Here is a 13,965-nt window from a genome sequence, read left to right as displayed (position 1 = left end):
GGGCTAATATGTGTAAAGCTGTGCTAAATGGAAGTCAATACCTGTTATGGAAGGTTGCCAATGAGGAATTTTGCAAGGAGACGGTTAGCCGAAATGCAGCAGCTGGTTATCCTCAGAGAAATCTAGATATGTTGTTAGGAAAGGGACCTTATGAGGATCAGCAGCAACAAATTGCATATGATCCTGGCGTATACTCACAAATTGCTGTAGAGGCGATTAGGGCATGGAAGACTTTACAAGGACATGGAGGTTTACAAGGTCAATTATCTAAGGTAATACAAGGAGCTAATGAACCTTACGCTGAATTTGTAGATAGGCTTATTCAAACAGCTACCAGAGTTTTAGGGAATACAGAACAAGCAATGCCATTAATAAAACAACTGGCTTATGACCAAGTGAGTCGTTGGCAGAGATATCATTAGACCATGGAAACATGAAGATTTAAACACATATATTAAATTATGTAGAGACATTAATGAACAAGAGCAAGTCATGGCAGCTGCAGTAAAACAGGCTTTAGATGCCAGAGACATTAATGAACAAGGGCAAATTGTGGCAGCTGCAGTAAAACAGGCTTTAGATTCCAGGCCAAGAACATGCTACAATTGTCAACAAACAGGACATTTTAAAAGGAATTGTCCTATAGGAGGAGGGTTTAACAAAACTAGGTATCAAAGGAGTAGAATACCAGGTATTTGCCCATGATGCCGTAGAGGGAGACATTGGGCTAATGAATGCCGTTCTCAAACCACCATAGAGGGTACTCCATTACATTGGGCTAATGAATGCCATTCTCAAACCACCATAGAGGGTACTCCATTATCAAAAAACGAACAAGGACCAAGTGTTTATCCACGATATCGTGGAGAAAGGCATCAGGCTCCATTGCCAAAAAATGGACAGGGGGGCCCAATGCTCCGGGGCCCAAAGCCACAAATATACGGAGCACTGGAGGAACCCAGCAACCCCAACAGGGTAGTGCCCAGGACACATTGTCCATCAGATCCCTCATCAGACAAACCAGAGGGAGCACAGGGTTGGACATCTGCACCTCCGCCAGATCAGTACTAACTCCAGAGATGGGAGTTCAAATCATTCCCACAGGGGTAAAAGGACCTCTTCCCAAAGGAACAGTAGGCTTATTGTTGGGATGCAGCTCTTCTACTCTAAAAGGACTTATGATAAGTCCTGGGGTAATTGATCCCAATTATGAAGGTGAAATAAAAATTATAGCCAGTTCTCCAAAGGGTATATCAGTAATTTCACCAGGAGATAGAATAGCACAGTTACTAATAATACCAAGCCTACATGATAAATTTTCCAGTCGTGCTGTAGAAAGAGGTTCCAAGGGATTAGGCTCCACAGGTGTAGACTGGGCTATGCTTTCTTTAAATTTAGATTCTCGCCCCATGCTAAAACTAAATATTCAAGGACATGAATTTAATGGGCTACTGGATACAGGTGCAGACCTTAGCATCATCTCTCGTCAAGAATGGCCAAAACATTGGCCATTACAACAAGCCACTCAAACGCTTCGAGGCCTAGGAGTGGCGACTAATCCCCATAGAAGTGCAATGGTATTAGATTGGAAGGATCCTGAAGGATGTGCAGGAACTATACAGCCATATGTATTGGATCATCTTCCCGTAAATTTATGGGGACGAGATGTCCTAGATCAATTAGGTTTGACATTAACAAATAACATCAATCAAAATGCACCCACTATTATGGCTAGACAAGGTTTTAGGAAAGGAAAAAGATTAGAAAAACAAGAACAAGGTATAGCAGCACCAATACAAATGGATCAAGGAACAGACAGACATGGGTTGGATTTTCACAAAGGGCCACTGAGACAATAAAAATTACTTGGAAATCAGAAAGACCAGTGTGGGTTCCTCAGTGGCCCCTGACTAAAGAAAAGATACAAGCAGTCCATGATCTGGTCAAACAACAATTAGCGGAAGGACATATACAACCTTCTGTATCTCCCCATAATACTCCCATTTTTATCATCAAAAAGAAATCTGGTAAATGGAGATTATTGCAAGATTTAAGAGCCATTAATAATGAGATGGTTATTATGGGACCTGCTCAATCGGGGATTCCTCAATTGTCTGCTTTGCCAAAAACTTGGTATGTTTTAGTTATAGATATTAAAGATTGTTTTTTTTCAATTCCAATTCATCCTGAGGATAGTCCACGTTTTGCATTTGCTATCCCTGCTTTAAATCATGAAGGTCCTTATCAAGGACAGGTGGCCCTCTTTATTAGCACAGTTACATTTTTATTAGTTTATGCCTTGTGGCTGTGCTAAGCAGAGGGTGGTGGTTTACTTGCATAAACAAGCTGCAGAGATACTCAGAATGGCCAACTACTGCTTTATGAAGTGGAGCAGCATGGGGTCAGGCACAGCCTGGAAACCGCTCTCCTGTTCACAGCGGTGGCACTCAGAGCAAAGCACGGCCTGCTCTCCACATGAAAACGCTGCTCGCACTGGACACTAGACTTGGTGTTCAGGAGAAGAGACGTGTGAGGCACAGTCAGAGGCAAGCCCCCCCCCCCCATTGTGTAAGACAGATACAAATAGGACTGACCCAGGGTTTGCTGAGGGGAACTCAGGCTGGCCGAGTGCGGAAGGGGAAGTAGTTATCTCTCGGAGGGCCATAGAAATGCTTCCCAGAGAAGCTGACGGTGCAGCGCATTCTTGAGGCTGGAGTAGAAGCTTTCCAATGGGCTAATCAGGGAAGGGCATTTCAGGCACAGGGGAGAGAGGACAGGTGAGGACGGGAAGTGAGCAAATGTGACTGGGGAGGTGAAGGAGGGTGAGTGTGCCTGGGGTGGGAAGTGGGGCCTGAGGACAGAGGTAGAGAAGAGGCATCTGGAGAGGGAGGCCAGAGCAGGGCTGCAGTGGCTACTGGAGGGAACTCATTCTTCCTAGTTAAGGAAGGCTTAGGCTGTACTTCCTGGTACGTAGAACACCTTGCCGGATTCTGGTGTAAGAATTTGACAGACCCCATTCATGGAATCCCTGCAGGCACCCTGTGAAGCAGGTATTGTTTCTACCATCTCTCAGATGAGCACCTGAGAGAGGCTCAGTAACTTCCCCCAAGGACACCGTTGAGTGGAGGCTTGGGCCCAGGAAACATGCAGGATCCGGGCAGGTGGCCGAAGAAGTGAGATGCAGTGGGGCAGTAGACGTGCTTTGTTTGGAGGCAGCAGTAGACCCAGCCAACCCCCTGAGTCCTTCCATGGGCCTTTTAGATATATATGCAGCCCAGACAAAGAAGGCACATTATTAGGTAACCAGCAGGAAGGTAAGTGGGCACCTGCTCACAAGCAGATGTTCACGCCTTCGAGTGCCTGCACTGTATCAGGTGTTCACACCCCCGAGTGCCTGCACTGTGTCAGGTGTTCACACCCCCCAATGGGGGGGGGCTTGCCTCTGACTGTGCCTCACACGTCTCTTCTCCTGAACACCAAGTCTAGTGTCCAGTGCGAGCAGCGTTTTCATGTGGAGAGCAGGCCGTGCTTTGCTCTGAGTGCCACCGCTGTGAACAGGAGAGCGGTTTCCAGGCTGTGCCTGACCCCATGCTGCTCCACTTCATAAAGCAGTAGTTGGCCATTCTGAGTATCTCTGCAGCTTGTTTATGCAAGTAAACCACCACCCTCTGCTTAGCACAGCCACAAGGCATAAACTAATAAAAATGTAACTGTGCTAATAAAGAGGGCCACCTGTGGACCTGTCAAAATAAGTCAGAAGCACATAGCTTCAAACCTACACCACAAAACCCAGACCAATGAGCAACACACCAGACCAGCAAAGGAAGCAGCCCCTCATCTGAGACCCATCAGAGGAGGAGCACCCCAGGCTGGACACAAGAGCACCCTGACCTATAGCCTTGTCACGAGCCTGGTCCAGAAAAAAGCACCTCAATGTCAAAATTCTGATTCTCTGTCCCTGGGCCTCAGCTCAGTGCAGCTTTTCCAGACTTGATGTCACACGTGGCCCACTCCAAGATGACACTGAAACTGCCATCAGTCTGGACCCTCACCTGGACCATCTATAGAACTGCTCACCTACAGTGACTCTCTGCATCCATATCTGCTCTCTGCCCTTGCTCGGGAGAACGCATCCTGTAACCCGAGGCCACCTTAACCCTTTCTGTAAATACAAAGGCATACATATGAACACACACACGTTGTATAGTGTGCAGTGTGACTCGAGGGTCAGAGACAGAAATGATTAGGAGTAGAGGATAAAAACTGTGATTGCCAGGCTTGTGGCTGTCAGCTGACCCACGAGCACGGGCTGAGTGGCCACTGGTGAAAGCAGTGTACCTGTGAGCTCACTGCTATTCAATAAATCCTGCCGTCACACAAAGACGCAAGCACGTCTGGTCCATGTTAACGGCACGTCTCGCTCACAACATCGGATGGTGACGACCGAGTGACGCATGACTGAGCGAGTGGCAGACGCCTGTTTCCTCCCCTCCCCGCAGCTCAGACGCTCACGGCCTGGCTGGAAGCAGAATGGGATTCGGGATTCTTACTCCTCTAAGGCCTGCAGCATGCTCCCGGGGTCCTCGGAAGTCAGGATGTCCACCAGCTGGTCATTGAGGGAAAGGTCCTCATTCAGTCCGCCGGCCGAGGTAAAAGGCGAGGGCTCCAACTTGCTCTCGGCTCGCTGAACCTTCAGGAGAAAGGCAGATGCAGCAACTTAGTGGGCCTCCGCAGGACCTCCACACGACGGGAAGTCAGCAGGGAAGGCTGGCAGTCGGCAGGCAGGGGACAGGGCTGGCCTGGCCACCGTGGGCAGGTGAACTCAGGCAAGCGCTGCTCTTCCTGGAGCCTCCACTGCTCAGTGGAGAAGTGGGATCATGATTCCGACGGCCTGCTCCCGAGGGCTGTGCGCCTACGGCACAGCAGAGCTGGGAAGGCCTTGGGGACCCACAAAGATCTGTGCTGGTGTTGTACCACCCTCACCACCATCGCCAGGGGAGGGGACCCACACCTGGCAGTAGGACCCCGTGACACGGTTCTGGCACGTTTCTCATTAGAACATGGAATTGAGGTGGAAGTGACAGTAGACATCACTAACCCCAACTCTGATGGGACAGAGGAGATATTTGTTTTGTCCCCAGGGTCGTTAATTCCACAGAAATGGGCAGCAGCTCTAGCTGACATCATTCTGGGAGCCTGGCACGTGTGATGTCATGACACTCAGTGCCCCACTTGACAGATAAGGAAACTGAGGTTCAGAGCAGTGAATAGCACATGATGGCCACACAGCTCAAAGGAGTCAGGCAGCTCGAGTCCCAGGCTGCTCCACTGGAAAGGCACCCCGTGTTACAGCACATTGTCTCCTTGGTTACCACCACTGGCAGATAAATAAAGAAAACATGAAAAAGGCTGGGGTTGTGGCTCAGCGGTAGAGCACTCGCCTTGCATGTGTGAGACCCTGGGTTCGATCCTCAGCACCACATAAAAATATATGAATAAAATAAAGGTATTGTGTCCAAATACAACTCAAAAATAAATGTTTTTTAAAAAAAAAAAAAAGAAAAAGAGAACGTGAAGAGACTCCACTGCGTGGTGCTGGGTGAGTGCTGCAGGGCCTTCAGATTTCACCCCTCTGCTCTCCGCCCGCAGCTGCGCTCCGTCACAGTACGGCACATCCGCTCCCCTCAGCAGGTAGAGCTGGGTCTGTGACACGAGGTGCCATTACGTGGGCCGCTTTCCCCCTCACTTCTGCCACCAGGAGACAGAGGCCAGCCTCACTTTGTGATGGTGCCTCTCCTCCAGGAGACGGAGGCAGAAAGAGCAGCAGGCCCCCTCGGCTGGACAGGACTTCTACCTCCAGAAAGACAGGTTTCCAGACACTGGGTCCTGGCCTGTCCAGACTCACGAACCTCAGTTTCCCACACAGAGGAGGAGGGGGATGGCAGACGTTCCTTCCCAGGGGCTTCAACTAGGGGTGGCACTGAGTCACAGCGGCTCCAGCCCTCGATGGCCCTGCACAAACCAACCAAGAGCCCAGGGGGTGCCCTCCCACCCCCGCCACCTGGCTTTCCTTCCTGTCTGTCCACCCATAAACTGGCCAAGTGCTCACTCACCCCTTGGCCCTGGAGGGGTGCCTCAAGCACAGGTTCCACCCAGGCAAGGGCCACACAGACACCACCTGGCCCCGCTAAACCCCTGCCCCGACCCTGCAGTGGCCACCAGACAAGCGCCACCAGCGGACACATGACTCTTCCCTGGAGGATCCTGCTGGCCTTCAGATCCCATGCCAGGGCACAGTGTCATCCTTTCTCCTTGCCTCCTGGCCCCAAACAGTCACTGGTGGGACTTGGGGATAAGCACCCTGGGCTGCCTCGTGCCCTGGGCAGGAGTCAGCTGGTGCCACACACACACACACACACACACACACACACACACCCGCGTAGCTGCCTTCCCGCCTTCCCCCTCCCTCACCCCATGGGGATCACTTCCACGTAAACCCTGAATCCCGGCCCCAGGATGTGCTGTGGAGCCCAGACCAAGAGACGAAGGGGTGCGGCCAGGCTACGGGACTGTGACGAGCGCTGGGTGGTGTCCAGTGAAGGCAGGGGGAACCCAGAGAGCCCCTCACCTCCAGGAAGTGACCAGCGATGACTGGCAGGGGAAGCGGGTGCCTGGGGCAGACTGCCAGGGAACAGCACAGAGCACTGGGCAGATGAAGCGTGGGCGGCAGGAGCTCGGCCTCCCAGGACGTGCGTCCCGAGGAGCGGCAGAGCAGAGAGCGCAGGGAAGGGGCAGGAACCCAGCCAGGAGCCCGGGCTCCCCCAAGGACGACAGCAAGCACCAAGGCACCAGCAGGCAGTGTGGACCAGGGCCTGAAGTGGGTGGCGAGGACACACCTGCCCGCAGTGGGTGCTGGACTGCAGGGCCCTGAGCCCGGCCACTGGTGGAAACCAACCAAGGAGCCAAAGACAGAACCAGCTTAAGTGACCACGAGGGGTGAAGAGAGGAAGGAAAGGTGGCACACTCCCATGATGGAACAGAGTTCAGCATCAGCAGATGATGTCCTGTCACAACCTGGGTGACCAGGAGGACGTCACACTGAGTGACATGAGCCAGGCACAGGAGGACATGTGCCACATGCCCTCCCGCAGAGAGCGGGCTGGAGGCAGAGGGAGCGCGGGCAGCGCTGCCGGTCGACGGGGTCTGCTGCTAACTGCACAGCCAGAGGCTGCAGGCGACCGCACAGACAAAACAGAGGACGGACAGGATTTTCAATGTTTTCCCCACAAATAAATGTTCCGTGTGTGAGGCAATGATGTGCTCAGGACCCTGATCTGATCACTGCACACTCTCCACAGACATCCAGATACCACGCTGACCCCATGAACTCGTCCGACTCTTCTGTCAATTAAAAATAAAACGAGGGCTGGGGATGTGGCTCAAGCGGTAGTGCGCTCACCTGGCATGCTTGCGGCCCGGGTTCGATCCTCAGCACCACATACCAACAAAGATGTTGTGTCCACCAAATAAATAAATAAATATTTTTAAAAAATAAAAATAAAAAAAATAAAAAAATAAAAATAAAACGAAAAAATTTTTTAAAATGAATCACTCAGGGAGGGTTTTAAAAGCATTAGTGGTGAGGATGCAGTCCAGGACGCACGGTCAGTGTCTGGAGGAGCCGGGGGTGAGACACCCACAGATCTCAGCCGGCTCCCGTCTGGTGCGCATAGAGGCCACCCACTCGGCATGAACCTCGCCCCACCACCCAGGAAGAAGCTCACCCGGCGTCTGGCCAGCACGCCTCCCTGCAGACACTGGTATCGTGCTAAGAAGAAGAGTACCGTCCAGCTCACTGCCAGGGAGACCAGGAAGGCAGTGAAGAAGGCCGCTGCGTGGAGACCATGGTTGGGTAGAACCTGCAGGAAACAGGGAGAGTGAGAGTCACCTGCGGTCACACTTCCCATCTGCCAAGGTCAGAGTCTCAGCAGAACACACAGGGAGTCAGGAGAGCCAACTGGGTTTGGACCAGCTCTCCCAGGGCCTGGCTAGTTGCCTTGGGGTCCTTGCTGGCCCTCTCGGAGCCTGAGTCCCTCCTGGTGTTACGGCTCGCCACTCAAGAACGTTCATTTCCAAAGTCAAACACATACCAAACATCAGGCAGACCTGGGTATTTCCTAACAGTAAGGGGCAGAATCTTGCAGGGGCCAGTACCTCAGTGCACTTGAGACCCCCACTCCAGGAGGTCCACCCATCAGAGGTGTAGCCAGGACACCGGGGAGAGGGGGAGGATGCACAGGGCAGCAGACATTCCCACAGGAGGTGGGTGGGCACCAGGCCATCCTGCCACTCCACGATCTGGGCAGGAGCTCGCGAGGGCTCAGCATGACTGGCAGACAAGCAGCCGCACCACCCAGATGCCTGTCAAGAGGAACTTGGTGTGCAGCTGCGGGTATGTAGGCAGTAGACAGTCCCTGGCTTCGAGGTCAGAATCAGCGGCAGAGAGCCACCTCACTTGATGTCACAGTCTTTCCAGAACTGCCTGCACCTAGGAGCAGAGCACAGTAGGGCGTGACGGCCAGCAACTGCCACCCGATGAGGGACACCCTGATGGCCACATAGGCTCCAGGGCTTCCCCACCAGGTTGGCTGAGGATGGCGACCCTACCTCCTCCTCTGCCCAGTCCTGGCTCCTCCTTATCCCCCTCACTGGGGGCGTCACCTACAGGTCAATAATGACCACAAAGATACAGAGCAAAATCAGAAGTGGAGGAGATGCACCCTGCAGAGCCCCAGGAAGACAGCACACGTACTTCCAAGAGCCCCCTGGGTGCGGCACGAGGAGGTGCCCAATCCCAGCAGGGAGTGGGGCTGCTTGTGAGATGCTGGCTGCCTGTGAGGCTCAGTAGGACGCAGCGTCCCAGTTCTCACCCAGGGGTGGGGACGCAGGCCCCTCTGCTTGGCATGAACAGAATTCCTGAAGGAAAGAAGGTGTTCAGTACCAACTGTGGATGTGTTTGTGAAGCCAGCCTAGTCACAGCCAGCCATGCTCACCAGCCTGGCGAGAGGAGGAACCCTCCTGAGACCCAAGGAATCAGACGCCAGCTCAGGCCGACCCTGCAAGCCAGCCTGAGAGCAGCCCCCAGCCCCAGGGGCCACCCTTTCTGCAACCTGGAAATACACTGTGCCCTCCTCTGTCTCAGCAGCTGCTCCAGAGAAGCCAACCCAGGAGAACAAGTCTCATTCAAAACAGCTGCAGACAACAGGGACACTGACTGCTCAGGAGCCAGCAGACAAGTAGCCCACCCCTCATTCCTGCAGCCGCATGCAGGTGACAGTCAAGGGCAAGTCCTCCCGACAGACCAGGCCACCCCAGCCGTCCTGCTGTCAAAGCTGAGCCCCATGCAGGGGTTCCCCTAGACACTGAGGGCAGCTGAACCAAAGCACAATGGCAGGCTCACCGCCCCGTGGCTCAGCCGTCTTCCAGGAGGATGGGCAGCCACTCTGCCTCCCACTTGGACCTCCTAAATCAAAATGAAACCCAGGGTCTCCTACATTTGTGCTGGAGTATCCCTCTGAGCCCTGATTGTGTACCCACTGGACAAGAAAAACGTCACTAAACTGGATAAACATGAATAGTATTCCATGGAGGTGACATTAAAATATTGATAAAGAAGGGATTTCCCCCCCCCCCAATGTCTCTAAAGAGGCCAAGGCACTGAGGTTGAGCTTACCAAGGTCTGCTCTTGCAGATGGGGCAGCCTGTTTCACAGCTTTAGGAAGAAGGAGGGAGGGACCGGGCTCTGGCCCTGCGATCACCTAGACAAGGTGTCCAGGCGAGTCGCCAGGCTGAGCTGATCTGCTGTCAAAGCTGAGCCCACGCTGAAGTGCTAACTCCCAGGATCTATGAGGGATCTAATTTGGAAATATGATCTATGAAGATGTGATCCAGATGCGGTTGTGTTGAGCTAGGGTGGGCCCTGAGTCCCCTGGCCATGTCCTCATAGGAGAGGAAGATGGACAGACACAGGACACACAGAGAAGATGGGCCTGTGAAGACAGAGGCAGAGGCCAGTGTGCAGCTGGGAGCAGGCGAAGGCTAAGGGCTTCCTGGGCCACGTGAAGCCAGGAGGCACGAGGAAGGTCGCTTCTCCAGAACCTTCCCAGGCAGCGTGGCCCTGCCAACGTCTAAGACTCCCACCTCCAGCCTGAGAGAACAAGAGCCTGCTGACTAAGGGGCTGAGCTGTGCAGGTCCCCCAGGGCTCCCAGGACACAGAGCCAGTGTGTGACTGACCTCCTCGCACTCAATGCCCAGCAATCCTGCAGAGACGCCCAGCAGACAAACAGATGAGCAAAGAGATTCAGTAACTCATGTCCACGGCTGAAAAATGCCAGTTGGGCTCTGCTGGCCACCAGTGTCCATGTTCTCCCCTCAGGTCACACCAACCACCGTCCAGGTTGCTGTGAAATTCCTAGTCCCACTCTCCTAGTCCAGGGGAGAAGCTGCTTGACTGACTGGTGAGAACCACAAACAAGGACTGGGCCAGAATCACAGGCAGCAGGTCCTGTGCTATGCACACACTCCACACTCCCCCTCTCCTCCCTCCCCGTCACCCTCTCTCCTCTTCCCACCTCCACCTTCTCAATCCGAATCTGAGGTCCCATGTTCCTTTGGCCAGGAGACTGGCAGAGATAACTGGAAGAGCAGAGGTGCCAGGCAGTTCAGCAAGGTGGGGTCTGGCTGGACGTGGCACACAGCCAGGATGCACGTCCACACCGACAGAGCAGGGCGGCTCTGTGGATCCTACTGTCTTCTCACTTGCAAATTTTACTTCTGACACCAAACAACAGGCACATCTTATAGGCAGAGCCTGCCTCCTGGGGTAAGATCACCTTCACTACCATATTCATCTATCTGCAGTGCTCAATCACACTAGGCCCTGTCCTTTCCCTGCCCACAGCACCTCTACTCTTCAACTTCCACCATGAAGATGGACAAAGAAGAGCTAGGTCTCAAGATGCAGCTTTCTGGGAAGGAGAAGAGGCCACCCAATCACCACCATCATCATCATGCTCACCACTACTGTTGTTATGGTGTGGATACGAGGTGCCCCCAAAAGCCCATGTGTGCAATAATACAGGGATGTTCAGATGAAAAGATCAGACCAGTGGATTAATCCACTTGTCGGATTACTATTCTGAAAGGATTCATGGGTGGTGTGGCTGGAGGAAATGGGTCACTGGGGACATGCCTTTGGGGCTTAGTTTTGTCCCTGGAAAGTGGAGTTCCCTCTGTCTCTCCCCCACCCCTTCTCTCTGTTTCCTGACTGTCATGAACTGAGTAGACTTCCTCTGCCATGCCATTCCACCATGATGCTCTGTCTCATTCGAGCCTAGAGCTATAGTTGGTCAACCATGGACTGAAGCTCTGAAACCATGAGCCAAAAATAAACTTTCCCTCCTCTAAGGCATTCTTGCAAATATTTTGGTCCCAGGGATGAAAAGTTGTCAGAAACAACCATCAACATTCATCACTACCACCATTATCCTCACCATCATCACCACCATTACCATCACCATCTCCATCATCTCTGCCACCATGACAACTACCACCATCACTATCACCACCATCATCACCATCACCATGACCACCACCATCATCACCATGACCATGACCACCACCACATTGTAGCTTAGTGGTTCCATGGCTTTACATATTTTAATCCATTTGATCCTCACAATACTATGATGTGTATGCTATTTTAATTCCAATTTCATAAAGCACGATGCCAAGGTCTAAATAAGTTAACTAAATGGCCCAGGTTACGAGGTAGTAAGTAGTGGCTCTGACATATGCAAAAGACATAAATCATTTGTCTTTTGCATACACTATAAATTCTTTCCCAAGTTTCTCATTAATCTTTTTTAGTGCTCTTTTTAAATGTCAAGTTTTCAATTATTTCCAACTATTTATATACTCAAATCCATGGTTTTCTTTAGACCACATAATATTAGCTCATATTTACTTTTTACAATAATTTTAGCTATTCAGACTTTAATCTCATTATGAAATTGATTTTTGTTTTTCTTCCAAAAGATCTAGTCATTTCCCCAAAATTTACACATGGCATTCTCCCTATGATTTAGAATGCCATTCTACTTTCTCATCCCCAGTGCTATACACAGCATTACTGTAGTTCTGTGATATTTTTAAGGTCTGATAGGGTATATTTTCCCATGTTACTCTTGATTTTCAAAATCTTCCCATCCAGCCTCGTGAACTCAGATTTTCAGGCGAACCTTGACTTGATCACATTGCCCACAAAGTCTCATGGGAATTATTATTGGACTCGCAGTGGATGATTCTGGGTACCATAGCAACTGCTGTAAACGTCTCGATTGGACCTGAGATCCTTGCAGCAGAACACTGCATCCGGGTCTCTGGTGCTTGGTCAGGTGCTGGCCCCTTCACCTGCATGTCAGGGAGATGGGGCACAGGTGAGGGCTCTTGGTATCCGAGTCCTGCCCCCCAGGTAGGGCACAGTGTGATAGTCTTTTTCCCTCAAAGACTACTCACCCTGGAGGAAGACAGGGTCAGACAACATCTTGACAAAATGGAAAGAAATTCCTGAGACCTCCTTTTCCTTGAGTGATATGTGTCAGTTTTCACGTCAAGGAGATCAAGGAGATGGAGGGTCCTCCACATGTTGCAGGAAGAGCAACTTCCTGTCTTTACTCTGTGTTTTTCAGCTGCCTGATGAAGACTCCAGGGGAGCTGCTGGTCTCCCTGGGCTCCTTTTCATGAGCACTTGCAGCTTCCTAGTGTAAGCTCAGCATCTCTGCAGGTACCAGGCAGCCCTGCGGGGCACGCCTGGTTTCCAAGGGTCCTGCCTTGGGTATCTCCCCAGTGGACTCTGGTTCCATCTAACCAGCAGTTGGCCTGGGCTTAACCCTGAAATCAACCTTCAGCTGCACACTTCAGAATATCCCTCCCGTCTTTAAGCCTCACCTCCTCCAGGAAGCCTGCCAGTCTACCCAGCCAGAGTTCTCCTCCTCTTTTGGGACCCACAGGACAATTTATATTCAAGTCATAAACTCAGAAATTCAATCATAACTGTGCACCGTTTGGTCTTTTTTGTTTTTCATTTAATGTCTCAGTGTGATGTGGGGACAGTGGCGTGAACGGGTTGAGTCCCCAGATGGCCCCAGACTCCATTGCTACTTAAAATCTTGCACTGGGCCAGACCCACTCTCTAGTACCGTGTGGGCACCTGAGCCTGGGGCCCTGGGAAGCGGCACACATTCTCAGCCATTGCAGATCACCTGGCAAGGCTGTCGGAGTCATGTCACATGTCAACAGTACCGACGCCCCCTGCAGGTGTGTGCTGAGTACTATGAACTGCCAGGCCCTGCACGGGGTGCCCACCTGCCATCCACCTGCCTTGACAACCACCCAGGAGGTGGGTCCAAGGATCACTCTCATTTACGACTGAGGGCCAGAGAGGTAAGCCACCCTCCCAAGACCACAGCCAGTGGAGGGACAGGGACTCGAGGCCAGGCCTTCTGGTCTGAGTGCCCGCTGTGCCCACAGCAATGCAGGGTGCCATCTCTGTATTCCTCACATCAATAGGGTACTGCTTGAACGTGGCCCCCAGCCCGCGGGCACCTGGGCAGGGCAGGCTGCACCCCAGAGGGGCACTGCTCCTGCTTCCCCAGAAAGGCAGCCGTAGTCCCTGGGAGGGCTCAGCACCATCCTCCCAGAGGGCTGGGCACAAAGCAAGGACAGCCGTGAAGTGGATGCAGCCACGCAGCAGCCAGCCCTCTCCCCAGAGCGGCGACCACCACTGGCGACAGTCAGCTCAATCAAAGGATGCTGACCTATTCAATGCCACCTGAAAGGTAAGACACTGGGGACACAGGAGCTCACAGCCAACAAGGAGAAATGGTCACCAGTGTCCCGAGGCC

The 13,965-nt window shown here is 52.3% G+C and overlaps 1 protein-coding gene across 6 annotated transcripts in view; it reads right to left on the bottom strand.

Moving 5' to 3' along the window:
• Positions 1-13,965, bottom strand: part of EVC2 (EvC ciliary complex subunit 2) — a gene marked incomplete at its 5' end in the record, with an annotated part of 108,001 nt that overhangs the window by 63,625 nt on the left and 30,411 nt on the right. For all 6 annotated transcript variants that reach the window (XM_081303857.1, XM_081303858.1, XM_081303859.1 and 3 more), the window contains 2 exons: positions 4,551-4,690; positions 7,785-7,919. In XM_081303857.1, the coding sequence (XP_081159983.1) occupies positions 4,551-4,690; positions 7,785-7,919 (275 nt within the window). The remainder of the gene's footprint in view (positions 1-4,550; positions 4,691-7,784; positions 7,920-13,965) is intronic.

The sequence above is a fragment of the Spermophilus citellus genome, assembly GCF_964194105.1.
Source record: "Spermophilus citellus genome assembly, chromosome: 8".
Lineage (NCBI taxonomy): Eukaryota > Metazoa > Chordata > Mammalia > Rodentia > Sciuridae > Spermophilus > Spermophilus citellus.
The sequence above is the reverse complement of the archived record's forward strand: the minus strand, read 5'-3'. Positions and strand labels throughout refer to the sequence as shown.